This window comes from Motacilla alba, chromosome 3, assembly GCF_015832195.1.
Source record: "Motacilla alba alba isolate MOTALB_02 chromosome 3, Motacilla_alba_V1.0_pri, whole genome shotgun sequence".
Taxonomy (NCBI): domain Eukaryota; kingdom Metazoa; phylum Chordata; class Aves; order Passeriformes; family Motacillidae; genus Motacilla; species Motacilla alba.
The window spans coordinates 65,077,898-65,095,101 of record NC_052018.1 but is presented as its reverse complement, the minus strand read 5'-3'; the positions used below and the strand labels follow the sequence as shown (position 1 = coordinate 65,095,101).

Genomic DNA, 17,204 nt, shown 5'->3' with positions numbered 1-17,204 from the left:
CTCTAACACAGATCTCCATCAGCAATTGCGACAAAATAAATATGTTTCTACTGACAGCAGAAAGCTTCCACCCAAAAGAAACAATCAAATACACTGGAGTGGTAGTCTATTTATAGCTTTTTATTTTTCAAAGCTGCTTGGAAACCAATAAAAGTTATACAGGGACAGCATAATATTCCAGTCTGCAGAAACAAGAAAAAAAGGCCAGATCTTCCTCCCACACTCTCCAGAAAGAGCAGCATAAAGCCAAGTGAACAAATTAATCTTTAATTACAAACAATTATAGAGTTTATTTTGCTCCTTCCAGTCAGGTACCAAGAAACGTGTGTATTCAAGTTAGGCTTCAGCCACTTTGACAGTGAAACAAGTAAAACATTCTCACCCCACTGTTTCACTGCTTCACCTCCTCACAATCCTGGCAATGCCACACAACCAGGCAGCGGCAGTACCAAGCAAGCACTAGCAACATGTGGAGAACTCACCTGTTTGCTCAGCTTCTCCCACTGAGTCTGGCAGTCTACTAGCCTAGACTTTGTCCAAGTATTTATGCTCGCAATAGGCTGAGCTCTTAAAGCAGCCTCTACTTCTTTCATCTCTTTTAGGGATGGTTCAATTGTTTCCATTTCATTGATAAACATCTGAACACACATCAGAGAAAAGGAATGTTATCTTCAGCAAAATATTACATTAATTTATATCAGTATCCATAATTTCACAACTTTTCATTATTCCAGAAAAAGTTTTTGGAGCAGATCAATGCTGTGATCAGATCAATACCAGACTGTTTAAAATAATCCTTCAGTGATTCAAAATATCAGAGCTATGCAACTAAAGAACAAAGTACAGACTGCCATACACAGTGTAAACATTTTCATATGACAAATGTCAAGATCAAAACAACACAAGTTTGAAGATTACATGCACTAAATATTCTGCTATTTCTGGTCTACCTCAATTTATATTCTTCTCCTGGAAACAAACATTTGAAGGTACTCTTAATTACTTACTATAACACTAAATTCTACGTAAATGTGATCATTATGTGACATTGAGTAGCCAGGAATTTTCCTTGCAAAATTCTAAACTCTTGGATTTTTATCAGTTATTTGCTTCTTACTTTTACTGCTCTTGGAAATGTAATGCAGAAGGCACTTTTCACCCACAGATTCAATTCCATAATCACAAAAAAATTGGGAAAAATATATAAACCTTTTATAGAGGAAATAATGCAAACTTGTAGGTAGGTCTTTATAACTACAGTGAAGACCTTTAAAAAGCACAAAATCTTATAGCTGTAAAAACAGAAACCAACTCAAACATACTCTGAAGACAGATAAAGCAATTTTTCTGGTGGGCTTAATGTGCTATGAACAGTACTTAGGAATACAAGCAATATAACAAAGAAGAGATGCTACTTGTTATTTCAAAAAGACTCCTTATGAGAGCAAAACTCACTGTGCACTGGTCAAGTTGCCTTTGAAGTCCTTCAGTATCCCCTTGAACAGCCTTTTCTGTCATTAAAAAGTCTTTCACACCACCCATCCACTTCTGCACAACTTTAGAGTCAGTCTAAATCAAATATAGAAAGGAACAGTTAATACATTGCTGTGATGAAGAACGTGTGGCTGCTGCACTTCGACTTCTAGCATCTTGAAAAGGGCATTCTACAAGCTGCTGGCATAGTCTTAGTTTTGAATCAGACCAGCTTTTGTTTAATTTTTGTGTTTGTTTTGTTGGGCTTTTTGGGGAAAAGGGGGCATCCCAAATTTCTCTGTTCTCAAATTTATATGAATATTAAATTCACAACAGTGATATTCTTCCATCCATCAGAGCAGGGTTTAAGTGACACTGAACTGTTCCAGACTATCTATCACACCAAAGCACAGGATCAGGTAAGGATAAGAGCATGGCTTCAAGAATTATGTGGTTACTCTTCACATGAACGACCTGGCTGAAGGCTGGCAATATGCCCAAAAAACGATGATTTTAAAAAAATGCATGACTGTTTCCACACTTGTTTGAAAACTGCACTCCAAAGGAAAAGAGAGGGCCCTATAAAAATACATATGTAGAAAAGAGGAGTAGATAATGCTAAATGTACTTTTCAGGTAGGAACCATGCTGGGAAAGCCATTTGCATAAGCCAGACACACATAAAAGGAAAAAAATACAGACGATCAGACTAACCACTAAAATTTAAAAAAAAAAAATAACAGCCTAGCTGTTTGAGGCCAATAGTACAGTACTGTGCTCACTAGAGCAACTATTGGGGAAAAAAATAAACACATACCCAATTTCAGAATTGTGTGATCTAACAATTGGCAGTTGCCTTATACCCTGCAAATGAATTGGGAGGGAAGGAGGGAGGGAAGGAGACAGAATCTTTGCCATCTCCTTCCCATGCAGTCGTGGATGTTCCAAATCATCCTTACAAACCAAACCAACACACAACACAAAGAGGGATCTTATTTCCCCTGATTCAACCAACTTATGTGGCTGACATTTTTTATTATTATAGCTGGACTTCCTTTACTCAACATTTTTGGACTATTTGGTTTGAGTTTTTAATAGATGTCATCTATCCTGACACAGTCATCATCATAGAACAGCTCATCAGCTTCACCTACCCTGCATGTCACAGAGGAGGAAAGCATACACTTAATTTTCTTAAAAACCTTACACTAACAGTGTTTTCAAGATCAACATGTTACACGCTGTTTCTCAAAAAATGTCTGCATTAGTGAAAACCCATTAGACTAAGTCCATGTCTATTTTTAGATCAATGCTACCATTAGAGGTCAAAGTCATGACATTTTCTTCATTCCTTTTCCATTTTGGGGGAATTTCCTGCAGATGATTAGCCTGAAAATCATTTTCTATAAAACAGACCCTATGATGCTTAATACTGAACCATAGCTTAATGTAAAAAAATATGTATTTATAAAGGCTGCCTTTTGACAAGGCACTATAGCACACAACTAATTTAGTATTTTTATAATAAGCTATTTACATAAATAGCTGAAGGGAATTAAGTGGGATTACTCAAAGTTAGACACACATATTTAAATAACTTGCTGAATCACAAACCAAGCCTACAAAGTTTAATTAAGTAAATGTTCCTGCATTGCACGGGTAAATAATTATCAGTGGTCAAATAACCAGTGTAGGCTGTTGATCTACAAGAGTTTGTAATTTTTAGACATGAACATCCTCGTCACAGAATGGTCTGGGTTGGAATAGATCTTAAAGATCATTCAGTTCCAAGCCACCAGCCATGGGTAGGGTCACCTTCAACTAGACCCCATCTAAATGGGCCTTGAACACTTCCATGAATGAAGCATCCACAGCTTCTCTGGACAACATGTTCCAGTGTCTCACTGCCCTCACAGTAAAGAATTTCTTCCTAATAATCTAATCTAAACCTACCCTCTTTCAATTAGGAGCCCATTATCCCTTCTGCTGTCCCCACAAGCCCATGTAAAAAGCTCTCCATCTCTCTTGAAGGTCCCCTTTAGGTACTGGAATGCTGCTATAAGGTCTTCCTTACAGAGTTTACTTTTTCAGGATCAGTTTTTGACATTTATTCCAGTCAGGAACAAAGATCAAATGTGCTGATTCTTAACTTGTTCACTCCTAGATAAACCGTATGATGTACAGCCATCCAGCAGATTTAAAAGATCTGAGAGTGATACATAATCAAAGATACAGCAAGCCATATATTACTAGAGGTATGATAATAGAACACAAGATAAAGAAAATTTCTTCTAGGAAAAACAAGATGCAAAACTGATAAAATGAACCTTGTCTACTCCTCCCATCACATGAGTATTAGTCTCCCAGTAAAACATTACTCCCAGTTCATGTCACTAATGCAGGCATTGTCAGCTTGGGGGAGCCTCTATCACACCACAGTTAACAGAAGAACCACGTAAGCAGCAGGACTCACAGGCAGATCTGCCACTGATATGCTCATCAGGCTAACAAGGGCATCTTAGTCATTGTTCACCTGTCTGCTCACTGTTAAAATGAAAATATTTACACTGGGTTTTTTTCAAAAACCTAAATGTGAGGAGTGTTGTTTCAGGAAATGTCAATTTTTAAAGGTGATTTAGGGGAAAAAATGAAACATTAAAAAATAAACTAATACTTGCATGTAGTTGAACATAAACTACATATCCTCCAAGCACTGACTTTTTTTTTTTTCCTCCCCCATGTAAACTTTTTTGCCCTTTAATAGCCAGGTGCTCCAACTCCTTTTAAGCCAAGGAGATCCTGCCCAGCCATTCTCCAAACTAATCTTGAGTCTCTGGTTTGGTGTCTGCACCAGGACCATACATCAAGGCTGCCATACCAATCCTTCCTGCAGCACAAGTTACATCCTGGTGTGCCCAGTGTTGTCCACAGCATTTTTATTCAACTTGTTCCAGACTGTCATTTTTTATTTACACAGTGTTAGACTATAAAAGTCTCCATATAGGTAAGTACCAAAGGAAAAATCAGGGAATATAACACAACTGTCCATCCACTGATAGCTTTACAAAACATTTAGAAAATACAGGAATTGTGTACTTTAAAATACAGTTCATAAGAAAACACAATGTAAGTCCTATATTTCAACAGATAGCACCAGTAGGTATTTCTTTCATTTTCAATTACTTAATAATTATAATAATAGTTTCATATTAATAAAGCAACTATTTATTAATAGCTTCCATTGTTTCTTCTGCTATAATTTCCTTTTTTGGCTTCTGTACTTCCTTTTAAGGTAACAGGAAAGTTTCCAACATCTCTCTCAGGACCTCATTCTGTTCTCAGAACAGTGGGATTTTCTGTCTTGCAGATTTCATAGGCATGTGTATATATTTATAAAATAGGCAGCAGGGCTGAGTAACCTTAATTTTTAAACTGTCCTTCCTGACACTTCAGAGGCCATGGTTGGAACTGGAAAAGTCACTACACCCAAGCATTTTCCTTACTCCCTTTTCTAACTTCCTTGTACTAATTCTTCATGACTGTTCATCAAAACCTTACTTGAAGGAGCAGGTTTTCTGTAGCAGGCATGGAATTACACTTTAAGACTAGTGGGCATCCGACACCAATCACACTGAAGATCATCAGCCCCTACTGGGATTAACAGCACAGCTGGCATATCCTAGACCTCATTATGAAATGAGAGGGGCACTAATTTTAAGTGAAAAGTATTTCTGTTAGAAGACAAAATAATATCCTGGGCACATTAGAATCCCACTTCTATGCTGCTACAAATATACTATATATGCTTTCAGCCTCTGCCAGAGCAGTGGATCATCAAAATTCCACTTCTCAATCAGTTTCATCTGGACTCCTGCAGGAACAGAGAGAAAGAAAGGTCTATAAAGCAACTGAGTTATGCAAGCCCAAAAGAAAAAAAACCTTCCATTTTACCTCAAATATTCTCAACTTGGGCATAATTTCCTCCAGTAGTTTAACATCTTTGGAAATCTTGAGCTTTAACTTGTCCCAGCGTCCCTGCACATCCTTGAACTCTTGCATGTAGGTGTTTTTTATATCCGAAGATGCATGCTTCTCCAAAGCCTTTGTTTCTTCAGCAAGTTTATCTACCCTGGGCTTCTGAGCTTCCAGTGTCTCACAAACTGTCTACAACAAAAGCAAAAAAAAAAAAAAAAGCCTCCTTACAGTATTAGCCATATAATAGGTACACACTTACATACAAATGCAAGTACATCAAAAGTTCTGCTGTGCAGATGGTGAAGAGTGATACTTGTGCAGACTCAGTGAAGAGTGATACTCCAGTTACAGCAGTTATTGCAGCAGAGATGTCCAAACCACCTTTTAAACAGCAAAACCTTCAGCTGCTGTACTGGTGCAGCAGCAGAGACTACAGAAGGGGTAGCAAAGCTTGGCCACATAGCTCAAAAAAAACAGGCATCTATGCCTCTTGTGTGCCGCGCCGTACTGGCACTCAAGTCAATAAAGTGTTGCTGGGCCACTCTAAGAGCAAACTGCAGTGCACACAGACCAGGACCTCAGCATGTTCATACCCCCACAAGTTTGTTTTTTAAAAGCACTTGCAAACTGGCTGAGTGTGTTTTTCGAAGTTTTGTAAAGTGAAATATAATTTCTTAGTTGCAAAAACAGCTCTGGATACTCAAGTTTTGAAAACTACTTTCCCAGATGGGATACTAGGAGGATATATTCTGAATATATTCACTGTGACACTGCTGATATAAAGAGTCACTTGATTTGAAAGCACTAATTTACTAATATGAAAAATAACAGCTGAAGGTATGAGCCAAAACATGAAAAATGCTGCCAATTCATTGAACTCATCATTTTGATTACTGTGCTTCAAATTTGCTTAAGAGAAATTCACAAGGAACACATGAAATTATTATTAATTTAATAGATTTCATTTTCTAGTATATACATTTAATATGTACAAGCAGGATATGTGCATACATATTTTGCTGTATTTTTACTGAGGAAGACTCTTTTTTTAAATGTTCATGTTCTCAAATCTACTTTACATTTATCATGGTTTCTTTTCTTGGAAAATGTAACAATTCCTCTAAGACAGGTAGAGAGGTAGCAATGAGACTGGGAAGAGGAATGTTGTTTCAGAAAACAAGAGCTTTCTGTGCAGGAGACCATAAATGAAGCACTTATCAGAGCCTGCTACAGTGCAGAGAGAGCTGAACAAAGCCAAGGTCCACAAGCAGCTCCTCATATGCAGTTTGTTCCTCTCTCCTGTCACACTCTAACATTAAAGCACCTACACTAGCATAGTATGCCCTTTCAGGGTAATTAGTCTCTGAAGAAAACTCGGCAGAGGCAGAAAAAGACAAGCCTCCAAAGGCTAAATGCCATTGCAATTCACATAGCATATGGACCAGAAAATCTCTGCCAAGTTTAAACAAAACAGAAGCAACGCTAACAAGAAAACCAAAGAATCAAAGCCTGTTTTAATCTTTTTCAAGAAAAAAAAATGCAAAACACTAACACCTCTAACCACTGGACTTCCAAAAATCATTGCTCTGCTAAACAGAGAAGGATTTAACAATCTCTCTGCACCCAGCAACTAGAGCTCCAGTGCTCCTCCAGAGTCACCTGCAGCCTTATTAGGCCACCACACAGGGGAAAACACATGCTTCTGGATGTGGAGGGTGGTAGAGCCGGCAGGGAAGTATTTGAGTTTTTTCAAACAAACAAGCAAAAAAAAAGGGGGAAAACTACTAGAGATGCAGAATTCTCTCCCTGGAGAGAGGTCCATCCCTGCCTCAGTATCTGGTATTTGCAAAGCAGCTGTCATCCATAAATTTTTGCCTACTTTATAAGCTCAAAACAGGAAACAAAATTGTTTCTACTGGACAGGGTTTGTGTATCAATTACCTTTATGGCTCACCAGCACAGTATCCTTTTGATAGGCAGTCTGGAGGTCAGAGAAGTACAGTTACTCTCTCCAAACACCCAAGCAGGATGCAGCAGGATGGGTTTGTTAACCAGCTGACCCTCAAACAGTTTGAGCAGGCAGACCCCCTCACAGCTGGGTGGGCTTTACCCAGTGCTTGGAGGGGAGGGTGGAAAGCCTGCACACCGCAGTCCCTTCAGAAGGGCAGAGGCAGGGTCAGAGGAGGTCACCCTGTCCCAGGGAGGGACATGGCCTCCCAAGGACAGAATGAGGCCAGGCACAGGCATGACTGTGGTGTGGCCCAGACAGGCACAGCTGCCAGGTCCTCGTTTTCCTTACAACCGCACTTGGCAACAGAGAAGCAGACCTTGGATCAGGTCACCAACCTGAGCCAACGCAGCCTCTAGAAAGGAGATGCTTTTGGGGCTCTAACATTTATTTTGCAACTCCTGAGCACAGGAAGTACGTGCACACCAGAGAGTGCCCTCTGAGGTCCTTTTCCCCTGCCTGAGCAGCCCCAGCTCTCAGCCCCATCTCCTGTCACAGGCAGCATGAGAAGCTGTGAAGTCCTACAGGCTCGGAGATACCCAGCCCTCACCTGGACATGTCCCTCAGCAGCCTGATAACTCAGCAAGCCACCTCCAAAATGGGTTCCACACCCACATTCCTGACACTCTCTGAGCAGTGTTAACTACCCCACTGAAAGCAAGGCAGGAGAACAGAGGGTGACAGCAGTGGGGTAACCTCTTTACTCAGTGCAAAGGTGATAGTTACCTTTGCCTGCTGCAGGGCACTCTCCACTTTGCTAGGCTCACTCAGGCCACTGGCAATGGAGTGCTGCCTGCCCTCCAGCTCGCTCAGAGCGTCCTTCAGCTGCTGCAGGGACTCCACGTACTCTCGGCTCGGCCGCCCTTCTGTCTCTGGTACCATGTAAAGGAGGAAGGGAACAACACACAAAGTAAGGAAAAGCACTTGAACCCAAATCATAGAAGATGTGAACATAATCAGCTTTCCAAGAGCTAAAAAAACTCTTCAACAGATAGCATTGTTTTTCCTCTAAAAATAATATATAACATATAAGCATATAGAATATGATAATAAATATGCAAATACAACCTTCCAAAAATTTTACAAACTCAATCCCATTTTCAGAAATTCTTTTTATACACTTAAGCAACTAAATTTGTTTGGGTGTGTGGAGTGGTAGAATCGATAGTATTTAAATTATATGTTATCATATCAAGAATAATCCATAGTATTTAAAATATATAAACCACCCAAATTCAGTATTTTGCATTTTTAGGCTTTAGATATATCTACTATTTATCTACAAATACACACACACTGATATCTACTAAATATAGAAAACATAGTATAGCAAATATAATAGCCACACATTACATATTAAATTAAATATACACACTATATATAGGAACTATATAAGCAAGTATTTATAAACAGGTGCGTGTATATATATAAAACACATATTAGTGTGGCTTTGTGTTTTGCTTGCTTTTTTACATTTTTTTAATATATTTATCCACACCAATATATAAAAATAGCAGCTTTCAGCCTGTTGCCAGAACAGAGACACCGTCTAGGAAGAGTCAAAATGGAATTAAAGTTTGGATGGAGTATCTGCTTGCCATCTTCAACCAGATCTCAAAATTTTTTCAATCCAGCCCTGCGTGGAATCCCAGGCAGGAGGCAGCAACTCACTGGCATTTCAGAAAGAAAACAGCCAATTGGAATAACTGCAGCAAACAGGATTTTGCCTGTAAGTCCTGTACTGTGGTATGCACATTCTCCAGCTCTGGATTCCTAAGCAATTTTGTTACTGCCCCACGTAAAAATTAATCTGAGCCTTATTCTGACTGACCAGGTAGCTTTTCAACAGCTTACTGTCAGAACTTTCCTACCTTTTATAAAAATGAGTCAACATTTTTGAGAGAATCAGAGTTATCCAGCTCCCTTTTCTCAAATAGCCAGCTCAATTTAAAGAGGGGGGCAAAAAAAAAAAAAAAAAAAAAAAAAAAAAAAGGTATAGAGGTGCACTGTCACTAAATTACAGAAAATCCCGAAGGAGAAGAAAATAGTTAAAGCAGTTTCCCAGTGACAAAAATATTGAGTCAATTCTCATCCAAAAAACGCCCATAGAGTAGCTCTCCATGGGGGAATTTTCACAGGCTCAAAGAAGAGCCATAAGAGGAGCTAGCCTTCTGTCAGTCAAAGCCTGCCAAGTTCACAAATGGCTAAGTCACACCACCAGTTGTTTCCATCAGTTACATAGCTCTGGAAGTTTTTACCTTGTAGCAATTCAACTAAGCTGTAAATAAACAGCTAAAACCCTGAAATGACATTTCCCTCTGCTCATCAGCAGCATACCTTCTCAGCAGTTGTCTCATTCAAAAGACACACAAACACAAATGTAATGTGTTAGAATATATATGGTGTTTCTACCTAGCAATAACTGGTTCAAGTAGATCAATAACACCTCAAGTGATGCATGACACAAAAAAAAGTATTTTTGTCACATGATATATAGTTACCAAAACAGAAAATACCAATAAAATTACTCACAACTACATGAACTCAAAACAGCTATAAAATAATAACTAGTCACAGAAAGAATGAAAACATCCCCTTGTAATTTGAACCTGGCTGACAGATATTCTAGTTAGACAGTTTTCTGCATGGATATAATTGAAGCATGCAGGCCTGGTGCAACCCATTGTATTGATGGCCTAACAATTTAGTAATTGAGCCTATTTTTACTACATACAGAAGAGAGTGTTATTGCTCTTCCATTTGGGGCTGTTAATAAAACACTTCCTCAAATTACCCTGAAACAAAAACTAAGGGAAAAAAAACTCTTACAAGTCTGTGCTGTTGCTATTCAGCTGTGAAGTATTACCAGAATTACATATTTCATGCACTACCTTTAAAATTCTTCAAAAACCAGCATGACTGGTTTGAATGCTCATAATTAAATTTATAATGCAACAACAACCCAAGTAGAAACTGCCTGAAAAGCAAGCCAGATTCCAAATCACTTCAAAGATGAAATTTCCAAAAGGAATTATGTATGACTAATGTGCTCAAAGCTACGAAAAAGAATAAATTTCACATGCACACTTTCATTTTACAAGGTTCTCCTAATATTCGACTTTTCATTTCTAGAATTTCATTACAGAATATTTATTTCTGTAAGTGCCAAAGAGAGAGAGATTTCTGAGCTATATTATCCACCTTAAATAAGTCTTACTAAGTAGTTAAATGAGGTTTCAGGAATGTTACATCCTTGCATAATTGTTTTAAACACCATGGAATGATCGATTTTTGAATTGTGCACAGAGGAGGCCACATTTTTCCAGGTGAGTAAAATAATTTTGTCAGTTTGGCACAAAGCCTAGCATAAACACTACAAAAACTCCACCAGAATGAGTTTTCAGTCAGCTCAAAACAAACAAAAAAAAATCAAAACACAAGTAAGCAAGAGGCTTTATGCTAATGTGCGTATTTATGTTTATTTATTTACCTTTCTTCAGCTGTTGGTGACGTTCCTCTAGTTTCTGACGCGTCAATTTGAAGTGATCAAGAAAACCACTCAAGTTCTCCTGAATGAAATTTGGAGACATGGGCTGAGAAGTGAGTGTCTTGCAGGTGGCTTTCAGATGCTCCAACCGTGGACTCAGGCTTACAAGATTAGTTAACTCCTCCTGTAAAAGAAAAACCAAAACCAAAATTCACACTTACCCTGAAAACACAAAGATTTTAGTATGTTACTGCAGTACAGCTCATCCACATTACTAGGGTGACAACACTAAAGTATTTCTGTGATAGACTCCAAAATCTTCTGGTCAAGTCAGGTGCCGGCATCGCCTTAGAAACTAGGCCAAGCTCTACTGGGGCATCCTGTGCTTCTGACAGCTTCCATTCAAAATCAGCAAGTTTGGCCAGACTTACCTGACATAAGTCTTTCAGAAATGCTGAGGACTGGGATGCTGAAGAAGAGTCTTTTTTAAGCCAGTCATCCTTCTCAATTAAAGTCTTCTCAAGCTCATTAATTTCCTTTAAATACACATTTATATCTTCCTGGTACTTTATCTTTCTAGCCACTTCTTCTAGATTTTGAACCACATCTTTCCACCCCGACAAAATTTTCTCCATCACAGATTTTACATCCATTGTAGGAAGTCCTTCTACAAAGATTATACAAATTATTGTTATATTAATTGCAACACATTTTCTTTAACAGGCATTTAACCTTTCCTCTCCTCAAATACAAGCACACTTTCACTTTAACATACAAAACACTTTGATTCCAAGTCCAATATCATAAAACTATACTTATTACTAGTACCATTTCAGCTTTATATTGCTAGTAAAATGTAGAGCAAGATACTCTTATTTTGAGGAAAGACACAGAGAGGGATTTTTTTGCTGAACCACTCTAGCACAAGTAGAGCCCAAAGCTCTGGCCAGGGCAGCCAGCCAGCTTCTACAAGAGCACTTGTTGACCCTGCTCCATAGATGCCCCTGTGCTCACACACTGGCCACAGGCTTGGCACACCAACACCACAGCAGCAATAGCTACAGGGGAGGAGCACACAAAGACCAGTCACTGCCCTTATGGCACAGCCTGTACCTGCCCCAGGACAGAAATGGATGTAGGCACAAATGTGCCAGTGCTGTGCATTATTCCACACGGGTGTAGCTGGGCCTTGGTCTGGAAAAAGGCTGCAAGCCTGAGCTGGACAGAACATATCAGACCCTAACAAAACCAGGGGCTGTAGATTGGTTATTTTCTAGAGATCCCAACTTTTAAGGCGACAATCACGTAGAAAGCAAATTCTTGACCTTACTCTTTGCAGATACAAAGGAGCTTTTCAACTATGCATTTCTTGTTATGGTTAACACATGCTGGTGTCATACCATGACCTATCATACCACAGCTCAAAGGGTTTGTAGAAGAAAGAGGAAGGGAGCATTAATTTCTGAAAACAAGCAACATCTAAAAATTTTTATAAACAAAACTCCAGGTCAAATCAGTAGCCTTCAGCCAAGCCATTAACTTCAGGACAATGGCACCCACTGTAAAAAGCTTCAGCTGCAGTAGGCAAGGAGGGGAGGCCTGGACATGTTTAGTAAATTGGGCATATGAGCAAAGCACTGGACTGCAAAAAAATCTGATTGCTGAGAACTCCAATGGAATTCAGCATTTTCCAAAAGGGATGCTGGTCATTATGCAGGACAGTGATACCATCCTCCCTCCTGTCTGAATGCCACCAGTGATGACAACTTGACCAGAAGTCAAGCGCACAGCAGATCTAAAAGATTGCCTCTAGATTATATGAATATCTCTACAAAAGAGATCACATTCCACTGATGGAATTTTTTCAATACAAAACAAGATTTTGGCAAGGCTTAAAGATTCAACTTTCATGGATGTCAATTATAAGATCCAATGAATAAGGGTTTTAATTGGCAATTAATCATTTTCCCAATTATATAGACTTCTCTCTTGCCTTTGAGCCATAGATTGTGACTGCATCATTAAAAACACAGAGTTTTTACAAAAATAGATAAAAATATGAGAAAAAGAGATAGACACATGTATCAAGTATAAATTCAGCTTCAAAATTTTCACTTCTTTATAGTTGTTGTTTAAAAACTTTTACTTAAAATCAAACCACTTCCTTGAAAGCATGTAACTAGCATTGTTACTGAAAGAGAAATAATTTCTTAAAATACCCCTTAAAAGACTACAAATGAACACATGCACATTAATGAATAACAATATTGCTTTTCTAAAAGCTTTAATTAAAAATCCACATAACTAACTAGTAACAATAACAATGACCAATGAAGGAAAGAAAATGGAGGGAGAAGGAAGAAGTATTTCAGTATTATTTCCCAGCAACTCAACTGATTAAATTACAAAAGAGAAAAACCTCCAAGATGCTTACCCTTTCCCATTTGCTCCAAAAGAATGTGTCCACTTCGTTTCAGTTCATCTAACATCTGGCTTTTTTCAGCTCTTTCCTTTTCAATCACCTTCAAAGTGAATCCCAAAAGAATATAGTGGCAGCAAGGGTTATTTTCCTTGACTTCCCTCTTTCACCTAGTAATATCTATTTTCCCACTACTACCCAAAACACATCATTGTCGTGGATACACCACCTTCTGAGCTGCATGTTAGTACTGCTTGTAAAAACAAATGAAAACAAATGCAAAAGGAGTCACCTCTCACAAGCAGCAGGTATGCAAGAGATTAGTACTACAGCACCAGGAATAAAATATTGCTTAACAGCTTGATGATCCCACAGCATGAAATAAGATATCGGGACAACAGTTAAAACAAGTCACTTGGGATCAAAAATTCAGCTGTAATTCTCTAATGTGAACCAGCAGAGAAAAGACCTTCTTAATATCCCCTTCATTTCTACAGTTTCTACTGTGATTTCTAGTAGAAGGAACCAACAGACCTGTTCCCTAGAAGTCCAAACAGCAAGAACCATAGCACACCAGTAATACACTCTCATAAGCTCTAGTGTTTTACTCTCCTTTACAAAGACTTGGAGAGGGAAATTCTTCATGACTACCAAGATTTTTAAAGGAAAAAGCCCCTCCCACAAGTTATACATATTAGTGAATATTCCTTTGTGAGTCAATCGGTAGAATACATCCACAGAGGAAAGATGAGTTCCTTGGCCACAAAACCACAGCTTCAATATCCTCTGTGATTACAACACAGCATCTCCAAACTAAAATCTTTTTGAACCTCATGTCAAAGGTCATTACTCTGGTTTAGGCTTCCTACAGTACATTCAGAAGCATGCATTTATTTGCACAGCTGGGAAGAACAAACTCTGTGCTATCTACTTACAGTCCAATCATTTAAAAACAGTACTGTTCATGGGAACCTGGTGTTCATCTCAGGACCTCTGTTTTAAAGAGCTATAAACATTCTTAAAGATCTATAAATAAAATATTGAGATAGTTGTTTTGGTTTTTATTTCCAACAGTACTGCCATTCCAAACATTCCTACTGGCACCATTTTCCACAAGAGCACTATGGAGGAGACTCTTTAAAATCTCTATAAAGTATTGTTTTTGATTTCAAAAGCAAATTCAGGTCCTGCTTAAAGCTCCAGTAAGTCTTCATTAATGAAGAATGCTCAAGAACCAGGAAAGGCAAGAATACAATCCTGACAAGCAACAGAAAAAAAAATGGTTATTTCACAGCTCCCACAAGATTCTGTAGAATTATGTAGTCTGTCTTGCAGGTCAGCAATATTGTACACAAGCTGTAACCATCAGGTTTTCTCCAAAATTAATAGAGCAAACAACATGTCCAAGCATTATAACAACAAACCACTTTGGACCCTGGGTGGTACAGTGTTTGAGGAGTGTCACAGCATGATTCAAGGGGTCTCTGAGCACCCCACTGGCCTATCTCTACCAAAATTATATAAGTGGTGTCAATCAAGGCCATTTCCAACTGTGAAACATTAAGCCAAAATATGCTACTTAGTGTAAAAGATAATAATCCTGAAGACAGACATTTTTCAGAACTCCATGGGAGACATCAGTAATTTACGTTTTTTAAATTTCATGTGGATTATGCAACAACACCAGCAAAAAAATGTGTCCAGCTGGTCAGAGATTTCCATGTATGCTCAGTTCTGAAACTATTCAACTGAGGGGACTTAATCCCCTAAAAGCATGCGGATCAGCTCACACCTCCAGCTGACAGCCAGCTTAGATACAAAGTAGAGTATTCACTGAAACATGCTCTATCTCCCCATTTTACCTTCAATTTTTCTTTCATGCTTGAAGTCTCTCTCATCTTCTTATATTCTTTGATGTCTGCGGCCTGAATGGCAGATTTTGATTTTGAAATCCAGTTCAAGAGCTCAGTACTTTCAGCATCAAACCTAGTTTAAAAGGTCAGACAGTGGTTTGGTTTTTGGTTTCAATCACTCTGTCTTAAAAATCAAAAGTCTCAAAAAGTTCAGCACATTATTCAATCCCAAACCAGCAAGGATTTACACAAAATTCATGCTCCTCATATTACTAATCACAGGAAGTAGAGACAGACTTTTAAAAGCCTACCATAATAAAAATTATACCCACAGTATCAGCCCTCAGGAACAAATTGAGAATACATGGTGCAATTTATTTTACACATAGCTTCACACAAATTATAACCATTTCTTTTAATATGTTACAAAACAGATCTCTCAATGCCAAGTATTTTGAAAGTAATAACTAGACCTCAGGAACAAAACAAATAAGAATTGCAGTTCTAAGTTTCAAAAGTCTGCAAGGCTATTTTGTCTGAAGGAAAAGCTAACAGCGGCAGTGACAGCTGACAAACATTTTTGCACACTTAGCTGACAAAATATTAACTTATAATTTACTGGTTTTGTCTACAGTGCACACATCTATACTAACAACTTTCTTACCCCTATGACCTCTAAGCTACAACCTAACACCACCAAAAAAAAGACCAAATCAACTCTCAAATTAACCACTACTGTACAGAACTTGAGAGATGGACAGACACACTTGAGAGATGGATGGACACACACCGACCACAAGTCAGGCTGTATTTCAATTACATTACTTAACAAATCCTAACATGGAATAACAGCACCCCAATAAATGCAATTGTCAATCAAAGTTTCCATGGGAAAACTGGCAAAATTCCACTTACTGCTCATTTGTTTGATGGAAACACACAAAAGCATCAGAAAGTTTGTGACTAATTTAGTACCCCTGCTTTTAATACAGTTTGAACTCTAGGAAAACAGATGCCAGATAAAATCACTTTTGCTTTCAAAACCTTTAATAGCTTCTACAACTCAGGAGACACAGAAAAGACAGATGGCTGCTGACTACTTCACTGTCCTGGCACATCCAGATGCACACACCACCCCTACCAGAGCTCAAAAGGTCTGACCAGAGTCCTCAAGAGGGTTTGGGCAGGTTCCTTACCCCTTCAAATCTCCATTCCTCCTCCAGAAAAAAATTAATTAAAAAACTCTTCTTCATTGTGCAAACACATAGTGACTCCCTAGTCTTGATGCAGCCTCTATTGTATCTCTGAATGATCTGACAAAGATTTAAACCAGCAATACTTCAAGGAAATACTCATTTCCTCAGCCAAGCACAAAAAGCAACATGTTGAGCACACAGCATTTAATTTCCTAATTTATACTGAAACTATTCCTTTAGTTTTAGGTATGCTATTTAATAACAAGAATTCAACACAAGTTATTAAACACTGTTTGGCCTAAGAGGAGAGAAGGTTCAAGGAAAACTTGATAGCAGCCTTCCAGTACCTAAAGGGGGGCTACAAGAAAAACAGAGAGGAACTCAATGGGAAGTGTATTGATAGGACAAGAAATAACTTTTAAAGTGAAAGAGAATATTTAGATCACACATAAGAAAGAAATTCTTCAGTGTGAGGGTGGTGGGATACTGGAACAGGCTGTCCAGACAAGCTGTGGATGTTCCATCCCTGGAAGCCTACCAGAAGACACTAGATAAGGCTTCAAACAACCTGCATTAGTGGAAAGTGTCCCTGTCCATAGCAGGGAGGTTGGAATGAGATGATCTTTGAGGTCCCTTCCAGCCCAAATGATCCTATGAGTCTGTATATGCAAATGAGCACCAGCCACTCCAGAAATGCTTGTCAAAGGAGACATCAGTGTAATATTCTTATTACTAAATACAAGAGAGATGGAAAAAGTTCCTGGGCATCTTTTTTTTTGTGCAGTTTCTCCCAT

The 17,204-nt window shown here is 38.5% G+C and overlaps 1 protein-coding gene across 7 annotated transcripts in view; it reads right to left on the bottom strand.

Annotated features, from left to right (window-relative positions):
* Positions 1-17,204, bottom strand: part of UTRN (utrophin) — a 342,608-nt gene that overhangs the window by 232,161 nt on the left and 93,243 nt on the right. For all 7 annotated transcript variants that reach the window (XM_038130632.1, XM_038130631.1, XM_038130633.1 and 4 more), the window contains 8 exons: positions 15,224-15,347; positions 13,377-13,464; positions 11,374-11,609; positions 10,946-11,126; positions 8,182-8,327; positions 5,424-5,636; positions 1,456-1,569; positions 483-638 (listed from right to left, as the gene is read on the bottom strand). In XM_038130632.1, coding sequence (XP_037986560.1) covers positions 483-638; positions 1,456-1,569; positions 5,424-5,636; positions 8,182-8,327; positions 10,946-11,126; positions 11,374-11,609; positions 13,377-13,464; positions 15,224-15,347 — 1,258 coding nt within the window. The remainder of the gene's footprint in view (positions 1-482; positions 639-1,455; positions 1,570-5,423; positions 5,637-8,181; positions 8,328-10,945; positions 11,127-11,373; positions 11,610-13,376; positions 13,465-15,223; positions 15,348-17,204) is intronic.